The sequence below is a fragment of the Rhamphochromis sp. 'chilingali' genome, assembly GCF_963969265.1.
Source record: "Rhamphochromis sp. 'chilingali' genome assembly, chromosome: 16".
Classification (NCBI taxonomy): domain Eukaryota; kingdom Metazoa; phylum Chordata; class Actinopteri; order Cichliformes; family Cichlidae; genus Rhamphochromis; species Rhamphochromis sp. 'chilingali'.
Window position 1 is genome coordinate 25,596,233 of NC_137943.1, and position 26,473 is coordinate 25,622,705.

A 26,473-nucleotide genomic window follows, 5' to 3' on the forward strand; every position below is an offset into this window, starting at 1 on the left:
TGCGAAGCCTGAGGAAAATCTGATAAGTAAATCGCTCTTCTGTACATATAGCCAGAAAGATGCTGAGAAACCAGACGTGTGCTGCTGTGCACGCATATGGAAACTCTTTTACACTCATAAGATGGTAAGCACACAAGAGTACACACATGGTCCCCTTTATACAGCCACACACGCCCGCACACACACATTCATCTAGTAGTAAAGTGGCTGTGCTCCAGATATGCCCAATTTGTTTCCTTTCATCCAGGACTAATGTCTTGCTCTTCCCAGGGGCTAAGTGCACCATTTGAAGCCCCCTCTAGGACAGCCAGTTGCAACATGCGGTTATTTGTTGTTGTTGTTGTTTTTATAATTTTTTTTTTTTATTTAATGTTTGGCAAAATCATGTTATCGCATGAGCTGCAGTAGCATGTACGCAGGGCCCAATCAAATTAGCAAGACGCAATAATGTGCTGATAATTTCTAAAAACATTATTTAAATGTCAGACTGTAATGACAAAAAAATCACTAATAGTTCTATGTAAATGTCAAGTTCAAATTATTCAATTACATCGGTGAGTGTGGGGCAGGTGATAATTTGTCCACCGCTTGGAATACCAATCTGGCTCTCACTGGAGCTCATTCTGAGTGCCCTGGCATAAGATAGACCTCAGTAATTTCCTGCTCCAAGGGATGCTTTCATAGCCATTATTATAACTCTATTCCACTAGAAATATCTGCCATACTGGAGAGATATTGGAGTCATATTTTTAGTACTTTCACCCCAATGTCGCCCTGAGACTGTGATAGCTTGAGAGCATTGTGGGGAGGAAAAAAATGGTATGGATTTTCAGAGCTAGCCCTATTATTCCTTGTTGTTGTTTCTGTTTGTGCTCTTGATACTGAGCCTCTTACTGTTCAGTCAATAAAACTAAACTTGCAGCCACAGTAAACTGGGGTAATAGGCTCATCTCATCAGTTGTCATTCACGGGCCTGTGGGCCCATTTGAGAATGGCTGCATGGTCTTCATCTATTCATGAAGGGACTTATAAAGGATATCAGCCATTCAGCCTGACCTGTTCATTTCAGATTAAGTGAGGGAGGAGGATGCACAGCGTTTTTTTTCCTTTTCCTCTTTCTTCAAAGTCATCCATGACCGGGCTCTAAAACGGATAAGGCACCTTGTTGTTCATGCAAGCAATGAAGTCATTCTGAATCATGGGTTACAAGTTCTGCCACAGATCCTCTCGTTTTACTGCCTCCCTCAGACAGCTGGCATTTGCACTACAGGGAGCCAGTGGGGCAACAAACAATTAGCCTTTTCTCTACAAAACACCAGGCAGAGGCTATAGAATAATTATAAAAGCTGCTTCCAAACGGCCGATGTTCTTTTGTGTATCTTTCCTGCGACTTGTACACCCAAAAATAAAAAGAATACGTCTAATAATCCTACCCCCAGTAAAACAAATAGACACAAATAAATTAATGTCCCTTCTTCGTGGGGCTACGGCTGTTTCTCAGCACAGTTATATTTTCCACAAGTGCTTCCCATCCTGGCAGCTCTCCATTGGCCCGAATTAGGGTGCAGTGGACATTATCTATGATGTTCCACAAAGATGGGAGTGTGACATTCTCCTTGAACGCTCCAGAAATGAGACTAACTCTCAGTCGCTTGTGCACGTCTGTTTGAGATTCACACTTTGGTGCATTTGTAACTCTGAGAGCATCTGGTTTAATTTGATTTCTGTGCCTGGCCACCCTGCAATTCTCTGTGCTTTTAGTGTAACCATTGCCTACAGAGTGCGGCCAACAGATAGTTCCGCAAATAAAGGGGTTTAAACTTCTATTTTCTGGATGGCTCTCCCAACACTGCAATCGAGTGAAGAAGCCTATTTCTCATTGCCAGTTGCTCCCAGTTTTTCCTTAGAATCTTTTTTTTTTTTTTTTTTTTTTTTTTTGTCTGTCTGTCTGTCTGTTTGTTTGTTTGTTTGTTTGTTTGTTTGTTTGTTTGTTTTTGGAGGGTGTGATTACATTTTCTTAAGTATCACACCACTTTTTATATTATTACTGCATTTTAGTGGCAGAGTAAGACATTCGCTGCAGAGTAAAATTCAGGCTAAGAAATGATAAAACACAAGTAAACCAACACCAGATAGCTCTATATTCTCTCAACTGCTTGTTAAGTCACGATTAAAGCTGTTGGATACGTGTGCTGAATGAGGAATTTTAGTGGAATGTTTACTTTTATTTGAACTATAGTAGCAAATCCGTCTTGAATATATCATAGATGCCATTTTTTCCCTTTTGGAAGGAGATTATGCCTTTTTGTGAGGCATCACATTTGTAGCCTTTTGTATTTCATGTACTATATACTGCACATTGACATCCCTTTCCCAATCTGCCTTCAACTGCTCTTCCTCTGTCTCCTTCAGGCTCTTCTAATGCTATTTCATCCTGTCTGTAAAAGTGCAGGAGAAATCACATCCGTTGTTTCTCCTCGTGAAATCGGCAGGCGTTCGATCTTTCATTCATCAAGGAGCCCTTTTTCCACTTGTACAGGCCCGAGTTTTCACATGTCATGACCTAATTTTTTTGAAACCGTTCATTTCTACCTTGTAGATTTTCTATAGCACTACTCAAACTCCTGCAAGATCATTTGAAAGGATTCTCGATAAACCTTGAACATTTTATCGCAGTAGTAATACGCTGGATAGCGGAAGATAACAAAAAGAAACGTCTGTGATCATAATGCCAACAGTGTTTGTTGGTTTCTTGCTTGTTTGTTCTGTCTTTCATACAATCTGTAAAAATGAACACCGTGCTCTAGCCTGAGTCCAGTCTCCCTTCACACATCTCTAGAATGTTAAACATGGCTGCCGTGGCCGCCTCTGAATTGCTGGACTGTGTCTCCTGGGGAACGGGGAAATTGAGCTCTGGCTCTTCCTAATAGGTGGTAAAGTGTTAAGTTCCAGAGAAATGGACTGCGAATTTAACCTGGAATGGAAATTGATCCCATTACCTTGTGCTTGGGCTGCTTTCCTCCCGTAGGAAAGGAGGGAGAGAGGGAGTGCAAGAGGGGAAAATAGGTGGGGAAAGGAGAAAGAGAGAGAAGGAAGGAGAGAGAAAATGGATAAAGTGGAAGAGAAAAGGCAAGGAGACAGTGTATGTGATTAGAGGTGATAGGATAGCGGTGGGGGTTGTGTCCTGCCTGGATTGACAGGTTGGCTGACTCTGTATCAGTGTGGTGCTAATAGCTGACCGCCACTGGGCGAGATGGAAAATAGAGTAGAAAAGGCGGAGGACAAGGCAGAAGAAGCAGAGGAATGGCACGCTCTGAAGGGATGATACACCACCTGCTGAGGGTTTCCAGTGACAGACCTGTGGTGTCTTGGTGCCTTTAGTTGCTGTGAGCCCAAGTTAGCAACGGTAATGGGATTTGGCAATGCTCAGTATCAGTCTGTGCCTTTGAAATTTTAAAATATTTTCTGGAAATATGAACTATAAACAGAAAAAAGTAGTATTTTAATATGAATGAAAGTGTTATGAAAAATCGACTACTGGATTTTTTTTTTTTTTGGCCCAAAGGAAAAGGAGCTTTCTCTAACCCACGTAAACCTCAGTAATTTTGATTTTATTGCATCTGGCCTGAAACACCTGGCATTTAATATGACCCAATTGATTATCTTTATGTAAGTTCACACTTCCTTCTCTTTCGATTTCGCCAGAGCCTATGCACGGCCCACGGAGGCTGGAAGTGGTGGACATCCAGTCCAAACAGGTTACAGTGCGCTGGGAACCTCTGGGCTATAACGTGACCCGCTGCCACAGCTATAACCTTACCGTCCAGTACCGGTACAGAGTAGCCGGCAAGGAGGAGACGCGTGAGGAAGTGTGTTATGACACTCAGAGTCGCGATCCTCAGCACACTATCCACAATCTCTCTCCATTCACCAACCTCAGCGTGAAGCTAGTGCTGCGCAACCCGGAGGGTGTCAAGGAGAGCACAGAGCTGGAGGTTCAGACCGATGAGGATGGTAAGTAACATCAATAGTCCATTTTTTTTTCTTAGCTCAACTAGAAAGCCTTACAGGGCAGGAAAAAATAGTTTTACTTTTAGATGATATTTGCATTCTAAAACTCACTGAAACCCAGACATTGCAGACATTTCTGTGTTTGTCAATGTCTATTCCAAAATGAAAGTTGTGGAAATTATGCCGACATCAGTTCAAGATACTTCAACATCATCTAGACATATTTAATTTACTTTTTAACTTCAGAGAGACAAATATTTTCTATTAATGCTTAATAATTTATAATAAAACGAAATGCAGTTTCAACATTCTCAACAGTGGAGGAAAAAAATAACCGTGCACCTCAATTCTGACTCATACTTGTGAGTTCAAGCTTCCCCATTTCTTATCCTACTGAGCTAAACACCAGTTCCATCACTGGATTTGTGATACTGACATTGGGGGTAGAGACGTGGCATTTGTTACAGTCCGATGTGTTAAATTCACTATGCAACAAATGAGACAAAATTTAGTTGCTCATAGGCCACAACAAAGAATGGAGACATGCCAGCGACTGAACAGGGATTACCAGGGGTTTATTATAATAATCATGATTTGTGTAAGTCCATGTCAGTGGTGTAAAGTGGTGCATGTAACAGTAACTCAAAAGAAGAGATGAAGCAAGGCCTCAGAAGGTGGGGTTTAAATAGCCCTGCAGAACACTGGCCAGTTTTTCTGTCATCAAATCACATCACAGAGAGACCACAAAGCACACAGGAAACCTCACACTGGGGTCACCTTGGGTCGTAACAGTGTGTATAAATGTAAATAGCTTAAAAGTCTTATTTTCTTAAGAAATAGGCTCTAAGATTAGTAGGCTGTGTATGTGGAGATGTTGTGTCGCCACCTGTTCACAGACATGTACTATATTAGATGTCATTGTTTCAAAAAAAACAACCCCCCCAAAGACTTGCATTTAATTTCTTCTTTCAATAATCTGATCTTTACTTCTCAAAATGATGGATCTGACTGAATTTACTACTGGATTCTACTGTAGAAAATTCAGTCAGTGTATATGTATGTATATGGCACGCTAACACACTTTCTCTTAACATTTAATAAAAGAAAATGTGTCTTCAACAGCTGAACAACTTGCTTTTGTTATTACAGTTTTGATGTTTCAATCTTTAGGATGTGTAGGTTCTCATCCAATTCACAGCCACAAACAAAGTCTGGGATATTCCAAATATTTTTCAGGAGAGCACAGAAGTCAGACAGTAAGCCTCTGTGTCGGATAGTTGTTTCACCTCCTTGAAAGATGAAAGATCTTCTCTGTTGCCTCAGCAGACACAGGAAATGAACTCTACAGAAGTCTCAAGGAACCCCAGCCGCCAGATAACAGGCTCAGCTGTAGAAAAGAGTCATGTCTGGCTCAGATATCTCTGGTTGGAAACTTGAAAGTGGCAACTGTTTCTCAGTATCTGACCGATATGTGTTTCTGTATGTGTATCTGTGTGCTTAGGGTCCCATGGGAGAAAGTGTACAGGCAGGGTGTAGCTCTAGTTGTGTTCAAGATAAATCTTTAAACCAAAAAAAAAGTACATCTCCACATCAGTCTCTTTCGCTTAAAGAATGAAAGCAATTCACATGAGGGGTTAAAGGACTAGATCTCTTTGGCAGTATCTCAGTACAAGTAAACATTGCAGAAAGATTAAGATTCCTGCTGTTCCTGTGGGTTTACAACTTCATCTTTTCTATCCATTTCTATCTGTAAGAAAGTGTTCAGGTTTGCTGTAAAACATGTATAACAGTGTCTTGAGTAACACTGACTTCAAATAATCTTGCAAATTCCAGTTTAAAAAATTGCATTTGACGTTGGCTTTCTCACATTTTTAGCGTGCATCCTTGAAAAGCCTTTTTTGGTATGCACATTAGTTTAAGGTGCTTTGCTTAGTAAATCATAGTGGAAAGGGCTACAGCTGCTTTCATCAACTTTTATTGGCAATAATTTAACTTAAGAAAGGTGAAAAGTGTCAAATATGTGGCAAGAAAATCCTTCTGAGAAAACTTTTTAGAAACTTGTTTCAGTCCTTGAAGATTTCAACTCAGTTTTTGGAAAGCAGTCAATCAATTTCAGTATTTTAAAAAAATAAATTAAAAAACAGGTCAGTTAAAAGCTAATCCGTAGAATAAGGTAAAAAACAATTAAAAGAATAATTGAAAAACAAAACTAAAGTAAACTACTGCTTAATTCGGTAGTTATTACCACATGTACGCATTTCCCACAGTGCCTGGGGCGGTTCCTCTGGAGTCCATTCAGGGCAGTGCCTACGAGGAGAAGATCATCCTGAAGTGGAGAGAACCGGCGCAGACTTACGGGATCATCACTCAGTATGAGGTACTAACACAGTCGCTAGCAACGTGCTTAAGAAACTATCCACGCTTTCGAACAGTAAACAGACTCCTTCGATTTAGCTCATGGCTTTTTGCCTTTTGCCTTGAACACATTTAATTATTATTATTATTATTATTACTATTGTTATTATTATTAGACCACACCTAATGTAGGTTTATGCCAAGGACGCCTTAAATGAACAATATTGCTATTTACCTGAATCATTTTTAAAATTGATTTAGGCAAATTATTTAATGTAAATGTATTTTAATGGAAAAACCTAACTGTTCTCCATGAATTTTCAAATTTACTGTTTCACACAAAAGTGGAAAAACCAGTAAAGCACATTATAAATTTTTGATTAAGATGCCAAATTGTTGTTTTCAGTTGCATTTCAATTGTTTACTTGCTTACCTGAACAGACAATTTTGTTTCAGTGGTAGAACATTACGCTCGATTAATTTCTGAAGTCCAGTGTGCCGGCTCAAACACGGCTGTAAAAACACGGAGTCAGTTAGTAATGGTGTAATTTTTAGTTTTAGGATTCATAATATTTATTCTCTTGTTTTTATGACGGGTGGTCTAATAAATTTAAGCACTGCAAAGTTTAATGTTTTCAAATCATGCGAATTAACTCCAGCCCTACTGATACAATGGGGAAGAAAATAATGTATTCATTGGATTAACATAATTATAAAGTGAGCAAACTGGGCTGACAGCAAAATTCAGCAGGTTGGTTATTGGTTTAGTTATAATATTAGTGTTCACTGATGTTCTCTTTGTTAAGCTTTCGCCCCGAGGATGGATTTTTATAACTTTGATTATCCCTTGTCCTTTGCCTGAGCAAAAGATATTAGTTTAAAATTTTTGTTGTCCAATTGGCTGCCTAGTTTTACGAATTAGTGCTAATGATGATTCGTGGCAGCCTCGAGTATAGAGTGCTTTGTGTTTTGCACCAGTCGGGTACTGGTAAATGTCAAATATCAGTAAGTCAGCGTTGTTATTGTGAGTGTCTTATTCTGATGATGTTAGCACTGATGTGCTTTGGTTCAGCCTCACAAAGCTGCTATTTACGCATTAAACTATTAGTCTTTTTATGCTCTTAATTAATACAGAATCATCACAATTGGCTCTTTCAGTACCTACTTAATGTGAACTTATGCCTCGGTAATCTACTTGATGTTTCAGGTCTGTGTTTTGAGGTCATTAAAGTGCAATCATCTTGACTATGCACTGCAGTAAAACAGGTTATAATTAGATCAACCATATTAGCTCTTAGTTATAGCCTACTTGTGGAGCAGGTTAAACCCAAAGCACTATGGAAGATTTACTTTGTTCAGAGTTTTCATAATAATCTTGCTTTAAACAGGCTTTTTTAAATGTAGCGCAGTCCAAATGTGGTCAACTGTACATCTAAACTGCAAGCTTGTACATCTAAACTGCAAGCTTCTATCATCTTCTGTTCTTTAACACATGAATGACCTCTAAAGAATTTTAGATTCATGAACAACCCACATGCATCACAAATCAGCTCTGAGTTGTTGTTGACATTAGACTCCACCGAGCTCCTGTATGCGCTGTCCAGGAGCTTCATAGTCTTGAATAATACAGTCTCCAGACACACTCACACTATATGTACGCATTGATATTAACCAGCTTAAGGTGGAAGTAATCATCCAGCCTTTCCCACAGATTGATCTTTCTCTGTTGATTTTCCTTCCTGTCCTCGCTTGCACACACTTGGTATTTTGACTAGGTTATCGAGCATCGACGGAAACGTTCCTCACTCACGGAAAGCCGATTGAATAATCCAAATAGAGTTGCTGCATATGTTGCTCCATTTATTGCCATACAATAAGACGACTGAAATGTAAAATACATTTCCCCTCAACAGCACAGGGACATCTGAATCAAAGCGGAGAGATCTAAAGTGAGAAGCATAACAAGACCTTGTTTATTCAAGTGTGTTTAGTGGAGTGTTATGTCTCGCACACGGCTGCATGGCACTAAGAGATGTCAGCTGAGAGCAGGAAAACAATGTCCATAGAAATGGTGGGTTTCCAGTACACTTAATTGCCTTTAGAGCATCATGTTTTAGTTGTTTATCTTTTTAAAAATTTCATAATACAGGTAAAAGCATTTAGAGCCAATAGCACGGCTGCAACGCCACTTTGTCAGGTTCTCATTTATATTGAGGCGAATGCATTTCAGTTTATGAACCCACTCCATCAATTACATGCTGCAGCTATTATTTCTGTCTTTAAAGCCTTAACAGCATTGTAATGTGCCTAGTAAAAGGAAAGCAATAAGTCACTGACATCCTGCCATTTCCAGGTTTTAATATACATTAAAGCATTATAGATTTTCTAACCTCACCTTGAATCACTTTTATCAGCTTTTATTTTAGAAGAAAATGGAATTTAATGTAATTTTCGACATAGATCACCAAATCTTGGGGCTTTTAACTTGGTATTGGTCGTGAAATATTGTAGAGAGCAGCCACATGATGTAGTTTGAGCAAAGTACTTGGTGACAGTGGGGAGGAAAACCTCCCATTTAATAGTTAGAAAGCTGCAGTAGAGCCAGGCTCAGGGAGCATGACCATCTGACTCAACTAAATGTCAGATAGTCATGTTCCTCTCTCCTCTTATTCAACTTGTTAAAATAAGAGGAGAGATGAAGGGGGGAAAACGTTAAGCACTGAAAAACAGACTTTATGCACTGTTCAGGTTGGGGAGTAACCACAGATTAGAAACACGGTGCTGATGAGGCAGAAATGTGTGCAGAACGGAGAAATGGAGGAAGCAGAAAGGAAGAGGTACAAACTGTGGGGGAGAGAGAAGACACAAAGTTAATGACATGCAATAGTGGCAATATAAATGCAAGGAGAGTGACAGAGAGGAAAGGTGCTCGGTGTAAAGGGAAGTCCCACTGCAACTTAGGCCTATACCAGCATAACCAAGTGATGGTTCAGGGTCACTTGGGCTGGTCCTGACTATGAGCTTATCAAATTCATCGGTGTCGAAAGAAGAAAAAAAAAAAATTAAGCCCCAATTTAAAAACGAGGGAGTGTCTGCCTCCTAAACCTCAACTGAGAAGAGCTCCATAAATAAAGACTCTGCCTCCCATTTTACTACAGGAAACACTAGAAACCACAAATGCATCTGTACTCTGAGAGCCAAGTACTTTAATGGTATTTGTGGCATTTAAAATAAATTTTTTTTTTAAGGATTCAGTGTTTTAAAACTCGCATGGAGAAATGGAGAAAGGAAATCCAGTAAACAAAATGGCACGGGTCCACACTGGAAAATTGCAAAAGGAGAAACCAGCGATGATGAAGAGAAACACAGGACACATGAGATCGCCTGAAAATCCCACAGGCTAACCATACATTTGAGGGCTTTACTACAAAGCAGCATTCAGATCTTAGCCGGGCAGCTTTTCTAGGTCGACTTTAACCTGGATTTCACATTTTTTCAGAGGTGATTTTAATTCACTGAGGTACATCGCCATAGTAACAAACTCTAGACCTACGTTCAAGATTAGAGAGAACAGGATGTTAAAAAGAACAGTCTACAAAGAATATAGATACGTATAAATGAATTGATGTTTTGTTGGGTGATAAAAGAACAATTTCTGTTGATCTGTAAGGTTCTTTGGCAAATGTTTCACTCTGCTGTCTGCAGACCTGTCCATGTTTGTGACTGGCCCTATGCAACCAATGTGACCACTAACATGGGAACACTCATAGCTACATTTGAAAACCCGGCGTTGACTTGACTGAGTTGATGTATGTGACCACTGATGTTTGGCTAAGTGAAGCCAGATAAGAAAAAGGATGGATATGTTGAGCTTGCTTCATAGTACTGTGCCCTCGGTGAAGAAGGATCATAACGTGCAGATGAAAATTAGATAAGAGGGTAGGAAGAGGACAAAAACGCAAAAAGCTACATGAGATAATCTTCAAAATCAGTCAGAAATTTTGGAATCAGAAATAATGACACAGGTGGTGGTAGCAAAACAAGAAATGGAAGGAAAAAGAAACGAAAAAAGGATCATAACAAAGACTATGATAGCACTGTTCTGTTAAGATGTAAAGAGGCTTGATCGTTTAGGGCCCCATAAGTGAGGAGTAGGATTTAAATGTATTACATTCTCTGGCCTTCCCAAAGATCCAGTGTAGGGTTTAATATTCACATCACTTCATTTAAAAAGGGATGACAGACAAGTAAAACCTAGAAAGCCGCCGACTCGCTCCAGGTGTCTCCCCTCATCCCACATCCCAGTCTGGTTTTAGAAAAGTAACCCTGAATCTATTCTGCCTGTGTTCTCCAGAAGTTGCTTCTTATAAGTCAAGACCTTGCTTTGATTTGACATTATCAAAGAACTCAAAGTGAAATATATCTAACAAGGCTTGATATCAAAGAGACTTCAGCCCCATTCCTTTTTTGACCAGTGCTCCGTGAATGCTATTTTATTGACAGCTTTTCTGACAGACATGAGCCAACATTTACTGAAAGATATACAGCAGATTTTCTTTTAATTTAAATTCAGCGGCCAATCGTGGCAACACGAACTATTACAAAAATACACTGCATTGTACTAAAGTGTTTTTATAATGTATATTTGACTTCTTGTCAATTAAAACTCAACTGATTTTTAAGTGTTTTTTCACAAACAAAATTAAACGAATAGAATTTATGTTCCATTGTTATTTTTGCTTTTTTTCAGAGGTGCTATAGGCATGTCTGTTTATGTCTTTATACGGTCATTTACCTCTGTCAGACACATCTAAACCAGTGTGGTCTGAAAACCGGGATATATATGGTCAAATGGGCCAGTTAATCTTCTTGGATAAGTTCTATTATTTGTTTTCCGTGAGTTATGTTATGGTTTTAAAAGCCTGCCCATATGCCCAGTGTTGACAAGTCATTCCAAATTCCTCTCCTGTAAAGTTATGATATAGGATTTGGCATCACAAGCTCATTTTGGAGACAAAGACTAAATGAGAAAGCCTAGAAGCATTTCAAAACTTGATGGACACAAATTATGCAGCACTCCAAACTCCCTTTGTGTTCCTTAATTGGAATTATAATGGAGGTTTTCCTTTACGAGCAGAGGCATTTTCTTAAAGTGGAACTTTACAGTTATTCAAAATGGATATTAGCAAAAACACTCACCTTAATGCTTCCCTCCAGAGCTCCCTGCTTTCATTAATGGAGAAGGAATACATTAAGTATATTTTCTCTCTCCTTGAAACCACAAGCTTGCATCAGCTTTGCCTTAAAAATATGTACCTATGCTTTTACAGACAATACTAACCCATATAATGAGACAGCGTGTCTCCACAGACCTTTTGTACTTCCCTAATTTTGGAAATAAGCATAAAACCTTGTTGACAAGTCAGAAGCTCATGCACAAAGCAAGACCTTTCAAAAAATTGCTTGAAGCACTGGCTTTAGAATTAAATCCAAATTCCACAGAGCTTTTTTGCATTACATGTGCAAATCATTTCGTCTGTTTCACTGGTGGAAGGCAGCATCCATTTGTATTTGGTGAAATGATTGCATTATTTACTGTATGGGTATTCCTAAATAGGGTGGTAACTCAGGGTCACGCAAGTGAGGAAACGCAGCATGAGACTTTTAAAAAATGCTTCTTGGCATTTTAGACTTGCAGAAGGGAAAAAGACTGGAAAAGTATGATAACACACACACCGCGACTGGGATGCAAAACCGCAAAACGGTAAGGACGTGTACATGATTTAGCTTGGTGAGTCGCTTAAATGCCTAAAATGCAAAATGCGTTTGTGGTATGAATACCAATCTTATTCATGATAAACAGTGCTGAATGCGGAGTACCAGAGGCCACGGTGAGAATGTAAATTTTCTTCCTTCCTAGATTTCCTACAAAGCGGTGAGCTCCTTTGACCCTGAACTGGACCTCTCCAACCAGAGTGGGAAGGTTGTGAAGCTGGGTAACGAGACCACCCACATGTTCACAGGCCTTTACCCGGGATCTACGTATTCCTTCACCCTGCGCGCTAGCACAGCCAAGGGCTATGGCCCCCCTGTCATCACCCAGTTCACCACCAAGATTTCAGGTCAGTGGGGTCAACAGCAAGACCTGTTACAGTGTGGACGATGCCAAACGAGCAGTGTACTGCTTATTGCTTCTAGAGGTCTTATGTCAAAATGTGTGAAAGCAAAATGTTATTTCCTTTCACTCAAACAAACTTGGATTGTTGTGTACTTTGCATGTACTCTTATATTTTGTAGTTCTTTTTTTGTTCTAATTTTTGAAAACTGATGCTTTTTTAATGTTTCATTTTGCAAATTGCCCAATTTAATAATTTATTTTCAAAAGCAAGCAAAATGCTGACAATTGCAAAAGCAGCATCTGATATAATGTAAATGTATATAAGCCAAGCTGATATAAAAACAGTCCCTACAGACATTAATGGTTGACTGTTTAAAATTACCGTTGTATGATATTGAAATAAAATGTTGCAAACATATTAAAACAGTTAAAAATGTAACACAACCTCATATACAGTATAATTGCTGTTATGCATGAAGGTACCGCGTGTATGAGGTTGTGTCATTCAGTGTGTCACAGGGTCAACTTCGCGCTCGTTGGTTTATTGCCAGGCTCGTGAAAGAAATGGATGCCTTTTAGTCAGGAGATTGATGGGAAACTGAGGTGCTAATCTACAGTGGGGCAAAAAAGTATTTAGTCAGCCACCGATTGTGCAAGTTCCCCCACTTAAAATGATGACAGAGGTCAGTAATTTGCACCAGAGGTACACTTCAACTGTGAGAGACAGAATGTGAAAAAAAAATCCATGAATTCACATGGTAGGATTTGTAAAGAATTTATTCGTAAATTAGGGTGGAAAATAAGTATTTGGTCACCTCAAACAAGGAAAATCTCTGGCTCTCACAGACCTGTAACGTCTTCTGTAAGAAGCTTTTCTGTCCCCCACTCGTTACCTGTATGAATGGCACCTGTTTGAACTCATCATCTGTATAAAAGACACCTGTCCACAGCCTCAAACAGTCAGACTCCAAACTCCGCCATGGCCAAGACCAAAGAGCTTTCGAAGGACACCAGGAAAAGTATTGTAGACCTGCACCAGACTGGGAAGAGTGAATCTACAATAGGCAAGCAGCTTGGTGTGAAAAAAATCAACTGTGGGAGCAATCATCAGAAAATGGAAGACATACAAGACCACTGATAATCTCCCTCGATCTGGGGCTCCACGCAAGATCTCATCCTGTGGGGTCAAAATGATCATGAGAACGGTGAGCAAAGATCCCAGAACCACACGGGGGGACCTGGTGAATGACCTGCAGAGAGCTGGGACCAAAGTAACAAAGGTCACCATCAGTAACACACTACAACGGCAGGGAATCAAATCCCGCAGTGCCAGACGTGTTCCGCTGCTGAAGCCAGTGCATGTCCAGGCCCGTCTGAAGTTTGCCAGAGAGCACATGGATGATACAGCAGAGGATTGGGAGAATGTCATGTGGTCAGATGAAACCAAAGTAGAACTTTTTGGTATAAACTCAACTCGTCGTGTTTGGAGGAAGAAGAATACTGAGTTGCATCCCAAGAACACCATACCTACTGTGAAGCATGGGGGTGGAAACATCATGCTATGGGGCTGTTTTTCTGCCAAGGGGACAGGACGACTGATCAGTGTTAAGGACAGAATGAATGGGGCCACGTATCGTGAGATTTTGAGCCAAAACCTCCTTCCATCAGTGAGAACTTTGAAGATGAAACGAGGCTGGGTCTTCCAACATGACAATGATCCAAAACACACCGCCCGGGCAACAAAGGAGTGGCTCCGTAAGAAGCATTTGAAAGTCCTGGAGTGGCCTAGCCAGTCTCCAGACCTCAACCCCATAGAAAATCTGTGGCGGGAGTTGAAAGTCCGTGTTGCTCGGCGACAGCCCCAAAACATCACTGCTCTCGAGAAGATCTGCATGGAGGAATGGGCCAAAATACCAGCTACTGTGTGTGCAAACCTGGTAAAGACCTATAGTAAACGTTTGACCTCTGTTATTGCCAACAAAGGTTATGTTACAAAGTATTGAGTTGTATTTTTGTTATTGACCAAATACTTATTTTCCACCCTGATTTACGAATAAATTCTTTACAAATCCTACCATGTGGATTCATGGATTTTTTTTTTTTCACATTCTGTCTCTCACAGTTGAAGTGTACCTCTGGTGCAAATTACTGACCTCTGTCATCATTTTAAGTGGGGGAACTTGCACAATCGGTGGCTGACTAAATACTTTTTTGCCCCACTGTACTTCTAAGTCAGGACTATAAATTTTATTGTGTGGGTGCATAAGGTGAATGTGTTCACAATCTCTGGGGATGGATTATAGGACTTTATATTGTATATTCGTTGGTAAAAAATTGAACATTATACAAAATGGTTTTACATTGTGGTTTCAAAATGACTACATTATCTTGCATTTTATAGCCATGTAAAGCTAAATTTGTTACAGTTATACATTTATGTTGAATTTGTAGCAGGATTTATGCCTGATGAATGCATCTCCTATTATATTATATTGCATATTATATTATAAACTAAAACAAAACTTCTGCTTGGTTTCCTCTTTAGCTCCATCCATGCCAGCATATGACCAGGAGACCTCTCTGAACCAGACAGACAGCACAGTCACTGTGCTGCTTAAACCCGCACAGAGCAGAGGTGCCCCAGTCAGGTAGGCTCTCACAATAACACCCACAAGCACACAGTCAAAAAAAAAGACAAAATGGCATATTAAAATATCATCAACAGCAAATAGCTATCAAAGAGCCTGTATTTATCAATGCCTCATCATGAAGGAAAGTTGCCAGGGAAATTCAGTACCTTACTTCATGTATCTGAGTTTGTTTGTTTGTGGATTTTGATCCTGTGAAAGAGAAGCACAGCCTTTGAAGATCAGAACAAAGCTGGGGTAGCCGAGCCTAGCTTCAGGATCTCTTCCCTTTGCACTTGTTTTATGTACCAGACTGCCCACCCGGAGTCATCACAGGCTTCCGGGGAAATGTAGGATTTTTGCCTGCTTGATGCAGCATTTATTAGTCATTGTTAAAGAAACGGTACAGTTGTTTTGTTCAAATGCCAAAAAGTCATGATTAGGGTTTATGCAGGCCGCTGCAGGGTTCTGGCAGGAGTTCATCTCGCTTGTTCTTCTGTTATTTTCCAATTGTATTTGTTTGGTTGTATTAGTGTACCTCAGCTCTGGAAGCCGGGACAATCAATTAGCCTGGCTAAGTGCAAAATTAAAAAAATAATCTCCCCACTGGCAGGAACAAGATATTAAATGTTAATTATTGAGCTTTGGATTCCAGGCAGGTGGATGTAGCTTTGCCTTAAACAGATGGGTGCAGTATTGGTCTTTCCATCTATCTGCTGAGCTCCTTCTTTAAATAGTTGGTACTGGCCAACTGTGTTGGGGGTGCACAGAATAATAAAACATCTGACTAGCAATGCCCAGGTAAGTTGCTTTGCCAGGCAGTACATCAAACACAAGTGAACAGTGGGAAGCCAGAACAGGTTCTGTAAGAACAGGGGTAGGTTTGGGGTTGCTCACTGGATGCACGCACTGTCATGCACCCTTTAGAAGTATGTGGTGAATTAACATTCCAAGTTTTCCAAAGGAAGAACCTATTTTTTTATTTTTATTTTTTTTAGCACTGATTTATATTCTTGGCCAGTAACATATTGTGATTCCAGCCACCAGGACTGAGAGGAGTGAGTGGGAATGAACACTCGGGCTTGCTGTAAAACTCAATTTTACACCATCAACTCATCTGATTCCTTTAAAGATTACAGCCAGGAGATCTTTAGTCAGGCTTGTCAGCTCATGTTTTGCCGTATGTGCAGCTGCCCAGATTAATGCCCCAGCGCCAAACAGAGGGGTCTGAGCAAGAATGACAGAGTGATCACTTTTTAATTTTCTCCCAGGTACACTTCAGAAGGCCTTATGCAGGCTGCCATTCTTTCAGCTGAGTAATTACAAACCCCTAATTATAATTAACAGTGTGTTGTGAATTGGAGCTTCCATTCATTAGCATGCTGGACTCCTCTTTTTGTTTCCTGTTGGAAGGCATGTGCACCTCAGGAAAAGATGAAATGGATTGGGCTTTGGAGATAGCGACTTTAGTTTGAGACCCGTTCTGTTCTGAGCCACAACTGTGCAGTAATGCTTTAAAACTCGCACATTCAGTGCTTGTTAATTATTAAATACAGAGAAAATAGCGTGTTTTGATAGAGACGCTTAGTTTTAAGGATTATATATGTTTAATGAGTCTCAAGACAATCCATTAAAAAAATTCATCAGTAGAGTTCAGTACATGGCACAAATACACCTCAAAACTAATTGAGGAATCCTTTGATCACAGCAAAGCCTCTTCATGTCTAAACTTTAGAGGTTTTCAGGTACACGCTTCTATTCCCGCTTTCTCACTTCTCTGTAATCTCACAGGACGTAAAGGCCAGTGCACTGCCTGTTCTGCCTTCATGTGTGCGTCCAGTGCTTCGATAAATAAGAAATGCAAAAGAAAAGAGGTGGTGTAGGTTAGCAAACAGGGGAGATTATGATGCCGGTCCAAGACAAGATACTGGCAGGCTTTTGAAGGTGTTTTCCACCCCCAGCTCAAGTGACACACGATGCCTTTGAAATTTTAAGGTGACTTTAAAGTAGCTTCCATTCAGAGGAGTTGAGTTAGGCGGTCTTTTGGGATCTCCTGTCTGGACAGTAATGATAAATGTACTCATATGAGTCTCCCAGACTGAAAAAATAACAACCTCTCTAATCTCTTTTGGGTTAGAAGGGTGAGACGGCTAAGATGCGATTTAAAGTTAAGGTTCGTCGAAAGCTGCAAATATGTCCAAGCACCTGGAGAAACTGGAAGAATGGCCTGAAGTCATAAACTTCTGAACTTGGCTGATCCAGTCAGTCTGAGAGATTCTGTTAATCAAGGAGTTAAATTTCACACTATAGTTACTTATTTTTGCGCTACTGCTCATGTTGCAGGAGTAGCCATCTTTTCTAGAGTAGTGGGTGGCTCATTTTGAAATTGAACACTTTATGAAATCAGTTTTAAAGCCCCTGTGAAATAAGGATTTGACAAGGGAGAACACTGATCCACAGCACTACAGAGCAAAGCAGCACGGGGCTTGATTTGATAACGCAATCTTGCATGCTGATTGAGTTTAGGAGGTAATAGAGCTCCCGACATTTGAGTTTCTAACAGCAGATGTTTTGCTGTAATACAGGAAGGGGGAGCGCTCTGGAAGATCACACGATAGGTTAAAAAGGAAGACATAACAGACAACAAATGTCCATTTCACTTCAGCATCCTGCAGTCATGCTGACGTCAAATCATATTTCAGATGGATCTGGGCAGACGTTGTCACTGCTGAGGGAGGCAGTCGATTTTTCATTTGTGTAATTGCTAATCGGTATAACATTTCCAACTTGGAATTTGCTTCTAATCTCTGGGGATGACACGCATAGCCGGGAACAATTTTTACCAGAGGGGACACTGTTTCTTTAAGAGGATTAGCGAACTGTCTATCAGTCATGTCGCGTTAAACTGTTTGCAATAGCCCCTCGTCAGGGCCAGAATACGCCTCCTCACACCGTAACATCAAAATAGATGTGTACATGTTGATGCAGACATAAGTGATTTGAGATGCTTTCCTTATCATTCATGCCACTAAATCAGTCCTCTCTTTCTGCCATAACCTTTGCCTTGAGCAAGCTTAAATGCATATGCATAAACAGAAAAATGTATAATATATACAAATTTCAGTTCCATATTAAAGTAGGCCGGGTTCCCATATAGTTTTTACCCTGTAGCATCAGATTTTCTTTACTTCACCATGGCCTGAAATCAGTTAAAGGATTTTCTACAGTACTAAAATAAGCACTAACTTTGATCACAGCAGAGCAAACGCTAATAGCTGTGCCTAAACATGACACAACTCAGCGCTTTTTACGATTTAATGGCAAATGTAATCTATGGCACTTTCTAATTTGTTTGCTTTATAGCTTTATGGACACCAGGGAAATATAAAAAGTAAGAAGACAGGGGTACAGAGGAAGGATGCTGGGTCAGGAGAAGTGTGTTACTTACAACCACTCTTAAATCAGACGTATACTGTAGAGCCAGCCGATTAGCATTAGAGTGAGAGAGACAGTGATTGAAATGCTCCCCATACCCCGTTCCCTCAACTACTCAAACTGCCCAGAGTTCTCCCTTTATCAGCCCACATGAAAAATAAATCAGAGTTTCAGGTCACAATCCAGTCGATTTCGCCATAATTGGTTGGCGTCACATGGCGACAGAGCTGAAATCTATCGGACAGCAAGGCTGGAGGAGGCCTAATTGGTGTCAGTTCAGGTTGCAGTGCTACACCAAGAATACAGGTCTGCCCTGCCGGCCATTCTGACAGACCACTTTTAACGGCTTATACCATTCATCTGGTACAGCTTTTCACTTCATCCTTCCTTCTCTCTGTCTTTCCATCTTCTGTCGGAGAGTAAATTTCAATGGCTTTGGCATTAAGCATCATTACGCTTGTGTTGAATACATTTGAGATGTCAGTCAATCCATCTGTGGCATTCTAAACTTTGAGGCAAAGATCAGCTGATTAGGTTGTGGTATCCAAAGGTCATGCCACTGTGAAATTACAGCATTTTTATGCTTTCCATGACTGGGGTTGTTGGTCTGTACACAGGCCACGCCAATTCTTAACTTTTTAAAGTACGTGGACTCAAAGAATTGGTTAGATTTTCATAGTAAATGTTTAAAGTTTGTTTATGACTTTGCAAAACAATTGTTATTCTCAAGAATTCAAGAATTTTTACTTACTATAAAATTTCACACAAATGTCCTGAAACTTGAACTAAACTACTGTGCAAAAGTCTTGAACTGCACCTAATTTCTTTATATTTTGCTTCCACAGAGCAGGACTTCCTTGTAGTTTTTTTCCTAATTCCTTTTTTTTTTTAATGGTTTTGTCCAATCCCTCTCCGTGATTTCTAAAGGTCTTTTAAAGTTTTTCATTGAACATTGGCTGGTGTTTCACTCATTTTTAGTCCAGCCCTCATACCTGATCATTTTTGGATAAATACTTTTCGGGGGGGTTAAAACCATCTAGCAAGTACTAAAAAGGATCCTAACTCAACGAATGAATGACAGTTGTCTACATGTAACAGACAACTTGGAAAAGAAACCATATAAAATGTTATATTTAGGTACTTTATCACAGAGAGCCTGATGGGGGAAAACATGTAGCTTGTTGCAATTGATTTAATGGAATCTACAAAAACTGCAAATCATAACTTACATTGACAGACTTAAAATGTCATTTTTTGCACTAATAAGGTGATTGCCAAAGAGCTATCAGCTGGCAATTTTTTAAAATCCCAGCATGGTGTGCACTGTGTCCTTAAAAAGTTTGAGGAAACTGGAAAGTAGAAGACAAAACAAGTGACAGCCCTAAAACTTAATTTCCAGGAAAAAAAAAATTCAAATCCTTAAAAGACCTGACACAGGACCCGAGACATGGTTCTGACCTTCAGTTGATTCGTCTACTGTTCACCGTTCGTCAGAAAGGGCCTCAGTAGCAGGGTGGCTGTCAAGAAGCCATTCTCATGGAACGGAAATGGGGACAAAATGTTTGAGGTATACCAGATTGCACAATAACTGGACTGACAATAAGTGGCAACATGTCTTACGGAGTAATGAATCCAAAATTGGCATTTTTGGGTTAAATTATTATCAATATGCATGGGGGAGGTCAGGGGAATGAGGTACAACACAGAGTGTCTACAGTCATCTGTAAAACATGGCAGAGATGCATTTCAGCCAATGGTTTGGGGGATCTTGTCAAAACTGATGGAATTATGAAAGCAGAAAAATACCATCAAATTTTCATCTACCGTGCAATACCATCTGGAAATCCACTGATTAGCAAAGCCTTGATATTTCAGCTGGCAATGATCCCAAACACAATTTCAATGCAATAAAAGCATACCTTGATAGAAAAACACAGAGCATGGATCTCAACAGTATTGAAGCAGTGTGGGATCATCTTGACAGAGAACGCAACAAAAGGCAGCCAACATCCAAAGAAACATTTCAACTGTCCTTCAAGAAGCCTGAAGGACTACTTGAAGAAATGACAGGAAAGCTTGCCTTTGAAAATCCAGGCCGCGTAGAAGAATAAAGATGGTCATACCAAAAATTGACTTTCAAGTTTGTTAGGATTAGACAAACTTTTGTCCTTTGCCTATACTGTAATTCCATTTATGCTTGCACCTGTACCAATAAGTCATTGCACCCATTTCTCATTTGTCTGGAAAAAAGTGGAAAAAAGAAGGCTGGCCCTAAATTTTGCACAGTACTGTAAGTTAATATGATAAAATTGCAGTACTGCAACATTGACTACTTGTAGCTTTCATACTCTTTCCTGTCACTTTGGGATTTTAGTTGATCAAGTACAAAGAGAAGCGGACGTATCCTTTAATATGTCAATTAAGCATTCAAAATGAGCATATATTAATATTATAACCCCTTTTTTTTTCTTTCTTTTTTTTTAAGTACTTGGAGTACTTGGGCATTTTGCTTTAAGTGATTATACTTTAGTAAATGATTTGAAGGCCCCTTCTATCATCAATGTGAATGCAAGTTTCTTGCAATTCCCCCAATTGGTATATCAAGAGAGACATGAGCTACAAAGGATTTTTGTTCTTGCTACCAGAGCCATAGTTGTTCATCTGTTGTAGTTTTTTCGGTGCTCATTCATGTCATGCCAAATCAAGGAAATGACTAAATCACTCTGGTCTGTCAAAATGATTCATGATGTAAATTGTGAACTCAGCATGAGGTCACAAGGTGTCAGCTGCTCAAGGGCATATTTACATGCTTGCACTAATTACAGAAAAAAGGTCTTTAGAACAACGTGTATTTTTGCCACCATTAAACTCATGAGTCAGTTTTGCATTTAAGCCGTTGCAGTGAAAATGGTATAGTAAGTGTTCTACTTTAAATATTTTATAGCAGGAGAGCAGTTTAGCACTGACACTCTTTTAAGTAAAACCAGTAAAGGAGGTTTTATTGTCTCCATCAGTTACAGAGAAGAACAAAACTGTTTTATTAAATTGCAAATGTATTGTGCGCTAGATTTCGGTTTCTTGGTGCTGTAAATATTCTGTGGAGAAGAAGCACTGAATTAGATTTCCACATTACAAGAGTTTTTACCCTTGGAACCTCATAGCCTTTGGCACTTGGTATTTTGCCTGAGGAAAGGAAACCAGTTCTATTCATACTGTGCCTGTCATTAAGTCGTAGCACAGCTGCATCATCATATCATAAGGAGCCACCCAGGGAGAGCCAGCGCTAGTTTTTTGTTTCACTGTCTGCAGATTGATTTGGAATATAAAGTACTAATATGAGCGAGCTGAGAATCAGTGTACATGCTACAGCAAATATTTACTGTGAGTATAATGTGTTTTATTTCTCCAAAGGAAATATGCAGACGTGCAGTCCTTCATGGGTTATGTCTTTAAAAACAGATAGTTATCCATCTTACTTGATGAGTAATGTGACTGACAGCAGAGATAATTAGAGATTAAATTAATTATATTTAAAACTTCATCGTCCTATTATAGTTCAAATCAAATCGACAGTGTTCTGGCTGAGGCTTCCATGAAGTCTAATCATTTATTTCTCTGCTGTTCTGCAACTACTTAAGTGGCTCCCGTGTACCGTCTCCACCTGCCCTTTGACCTCTGCTCTCAATAGGGGACAGTAATTAAAGCCTGATTTCTCCTGCAGACTCTCAGCAGGATTAAATATTTCATCACCTCCCAACCCAGTGCTAAATAGGAGAGCTCCAAGGAATTGGGACACACCCACTAAGAGCAGAGGGGGATTTTCTAATGACACAGCAAGCATCTTATGATAAACTATAGGGTTAAAGAGCACATGCTGTACACACAAAGGGGATACTTAATCATCCAGTACCAACCGCGGGGAACAATTGATCATCTCCAGGGCTGTTTGTACTGCAACTGCACAGCTTAAGAGTACAACCACAACAGTGCAGTTATTTTTCTTTAAAAGATATTTCTTTCCACTTGTTGTAATAATCTAGGCTAAGGAACATGTTCAGGGTCACCAAAGCTTTACACCTCGGTAGGCACTAATATTTCTTATGGCACAATGCAACTGAATAGATAAATTGAATTCACTGTTAGATGGTTATGAAGGCTTCAGGATGATTGTATTTTTCATATAGCCTTTTTAGTTAGAAACTCTTTTTAAAAAAGGCAGATTAGTAATTTATCATTTTCTTATCTCAAATTCTAATCAATTAATATTTCATCTAGTATTGTAAGTTTATGCTTGGTTAGAAAGCTGTATCCAAAGACTGCAGTGCCTTGCATAACACTAACTGCTAATTAGATAGTAACACATACATTAAAACATAGCCCTATTATTTCAGATGCATTAAAAGGGTTCTGAAACGCACTGACACTATACAAATGCTAATGAAGTCCTGTTCAGCGACTCAAATAAAGCTGCATATCAAGTTCACTCTATCTACAGTGTTGCTACTTTCTCATGGTAACCTTGGATAACTGATCAGTGGTTTTACACAGTGGGATTCCTAGACTTCCAGTATAGAGGGGGCAATGAATGCCTTTCAAGCACTGCAAATGTTGACTTCAAAATAGTCTAATTAAATTCTAAATGAAGTCAGATGGCAGACAAAGCAGGTAAAATGAAGAAGGCAAGGAAGATTTGTGCTACCAGATATAAACACATCATATGGATATAGTTTACATGTCTTCAGGTATAAAATGGGCTCTTAGTTCTTGCACCAACATACTGTGCGTATACTCTGTCCTCGTTTACAGTGGTTTCTAGATTCTGTGTGAATTGTTAAGTGTTTACGTCCATTGTTTTCTGCATTGCAGTCTTCAGTCATAGCTTTCATCACCAGCCTTCAGTGGAATAACACATGTGTTAAATTGCCTGTATGATGGTCCTTGCAGGAGAGCATGTACAGTAAGGAAAAAACCCCACAAACTCTAGAAAACAGTGTGGGACTCGTGGTCCTGTTTAAACAATAGGCAAACGATTTATTTATGTATTTATAAACACGATGCAGTTGTGAATAAAAGCTCTTAAACCAGCTCCGCAAAACTAGAGCTCCACCATATTTCATTCATTTCTGAAATCCTTCATTCATAGAGCACACAAACTTTGCTCCATCGTCTGTGATAATGCGTTGTTGGTTCTTTAGCTCTTTTGCAAATGGATCACTAGTTCCCAATCATGGCTGGTTATTCTGCGTGGCAGCTGTAAACAGACTCTTTGTCACTCAGCGACTCAATGGATTTAACAGGAGGTCCACTTCAGATGCGCGATGCATACTAACATGAACGTCTATAAGACAGTCAGTCTCCCCCTCAGGCTAACTGGCCGGCTCGGAGACAATGTCATCCCTGTCAGAGTCACAGAGGGCTGCAGGTTTGATCTAGCTAAACACAAGACTTGGATGGAGAGGAAATGGAAAGAGCCGTTAACCTTTTCATTTGCTGAATAATGAAAAGGCAAATAAATGTCCCGTGCCACCGCTCATTTCTGTTGGCCGGTATTTTTCAGTCTTTTATGTTGACTTCACTTTTAAGAAGGGATTTATATAAATAGAGTTCTTATTTAGTCGAGAAAAACAAGTAATTTATTGCTGTAGCCTTTACACAGCGGGCAGACAATCAATTAGTTGTAAATATGCTTTAATGCATTTGTAATTTATTAAATAACATTAATGGTATTGTTACTCAGTGTATAGCTGATTGCCCACATGTAAATGCATGTTGTGCTCACTAGTTTTACACTACATCACTAATTAATAATAATTGTAATGATAATCATAGTCATAATCATATTTATAGTAATATATCTATATATATATTCATAAATGGCATATTAAGGAGGACTAATGTTATATGAACTAAGTCCTCGCTAATACTGTAACTTACTGATACCTTAATGCTTAATAGTGTGACATTATAAAGTGCTATTAATGCATTTAAGTAAAAGGGAATGTATACATATCTGACAGACATTGCAAAACCAGTGTAATATTAGTTTTAATCCAACAGAAGTTCTATTTAAATAACTTGTTATATAATTAAAGTTAGAGAGGATAAGAACTTGGTTTGCATTACATAAATCTCTTATTTCTTGTCTAAATGAGTAATGAGTAATTTCTGGAGACTCAGTTCGCTCTGAGATTTGGAGCTTTGCAGCATGCATGTTTGTGGCTTTCATAAAGAGACAATTTTTACACTTTATAAAGCAAACTGGCAAAGCAGAAAACTGTCTGTATTGCCAGTTGAATTCTACAAGAGCCTGCTTGGCCCAGTGGAGTATGTTAATTTTGTTTGTCCTGCATTTTCAGTGCGTACCAGGTGGTGGTGGAGGAGGAACGTCCACGCAGGGCACGAGGGACGGCAGAAATTTTGCGCTGCTACCCAGTTCCCATTCACTTCCAGAACGCCACGCTTCTTAATTCACAGTACTACTTCACTGCTCAGTTCCCCGCTGCTGGCATCCATTCGCCCCAGCCCTTTACTGTGGGGGACAACAAGACCTACAATGGGTACTGGAATGCCCCTCTGCTGCCACAGAAGAGCTACAGTATATATTACCAGGCGGTCAGCACAGCCAATGGGGTGGGTGGCTGTCATTTCTTATTATTTTATACAGCATTTTCTGCACTATAGCTAAACCATGGCTCTAAATTGAACTTGACTGGCAGTTAAACGTAATCAAGTCCTGTAATGACGACAATAACGTGCCTGTGTTTGTGTATTTCCATCTTACCAACAGCAACTAGATTTTTACATCGTGGTGTTACTACTTTAAGGTTGGGATGAGAATTAATCAAATATTAGTTTTCAATAGTGTATACAGTAGTTACCTAAAAATTACTGTTTTTGTTAACCTAAAATTAGTCAATCATACACTTTATGAAAAAAGTGTCACAAGAGTTTCTCAGCCATACAAACCTGAAGAAACATGAAGGTCCGTTAGCACAATTTTTGTGCTGATGTTAATATTTGGACCTTTGCAGTTACTGAGTCTATGGAGCACTGGCAACTTTTACTTACTATCCTCCTCAGCGCTCTGTAATCCCTCTGTAATTTTACACGGTCTCCCTCTTTGTAGGGTTGTTAAGTTGTTGAGGTTCTTTCTTTAACACTTTTACTTTAAAATTTAAAGCTGGTTGTAAAATATCTTGGAGGGAAAAATATAATAAATGGACTTGCTGCAAAAGGGTCTGAATTAAATTTGAAATGACCCATTCCTTGAGAAATGTATATAAAGACAGACTGCGTGGCTAGATACTTGATTTTATACCACTGTGCCAATGGGACTGAAAGCACCTGAATTCAGAGATTAAGAGGGTGTAGCTCAATATTGGCCTATATTGTGTATCTACAGTAGGATCTATGGGCTATGATGTTGCCATATTTCCACAGTAGTTCAGAACAAGCAAACCAAACACTGGCTTAGAATGGGACTTTTGCATTTCTCTCATTTTTAGCTACCACCATAGGTTTTCCCGAATGCTTTGAAGTAAAGGTGGAAGGTGAAGTGAGAGGTATTCAGATGGATTTGCAAGTTGAAGCTATGCTGCTTGAGTACTGAATACTTTTACTACCTCCTCCGACCAAAGAATGACTGAAATGAAATAAAAATTCGAACTTGTGAAATTCTTTCTCCATTTGAAGCCTTTATGCGACACAGTGCCCTGCCTTGTCTCAGTGCACGCACAATACGCTTAAAGGACGCACAAACACAACTAAACGCTAAAGACAATATAACGATCACTGCCTAGGTGATTCAAAGGAATTAAGGTACTAAGCATAGTAACTGCTCACGTTGGCAAGCACATGCATGGCAACCTTGCCATTTCACACAGCTTCTGATAGGTGCTGCAGTACTCTTGTGAGTTTACTAACGACA

General features: G+C 39.5%; 1 protein-coding gene across 7 annotated transcripts in view; it reads left to right on the top strand.

Annotated features, from left to right (window-relative positions):
* Positions 1 to 26,473, top strand: part of LOC308383710 (receptor-type tyrosine-protein phosphatase mu) — a 168,667-nt gene that overhangs the window by 83,325 nt on the left and 58,869 nt on the right. For all 7 annotated transcript variants that reach the window (XM_080861779.1, XM_080861778.1, XM_080861780.1 and 4 more), the window contains 5 exons: positions 3,706 to 4,014; positions 6,279 to 6,388; positions 12,287 to 12,488; positions 15,030 to 15,132; positions 24,903 to 25,176. In XM_080861779.1, the coding sequence (XP_080717905.1) occupies positions 3,706 to 4,014; positions 6,279 to 6,388; positions 12,287 to 12,488; positions 15,030 to 15,132; positions 24,903 to 25,176 (998 nt within the window). The remainder of the gene's footprint in view (positions 1 to 3,705; positions 4,015 to 6,278; positions 6,389 to 12,286; positions 12,489 to 15,029; positions 15,133 to 24,902; positions 25,177 to 26,473) is intronic.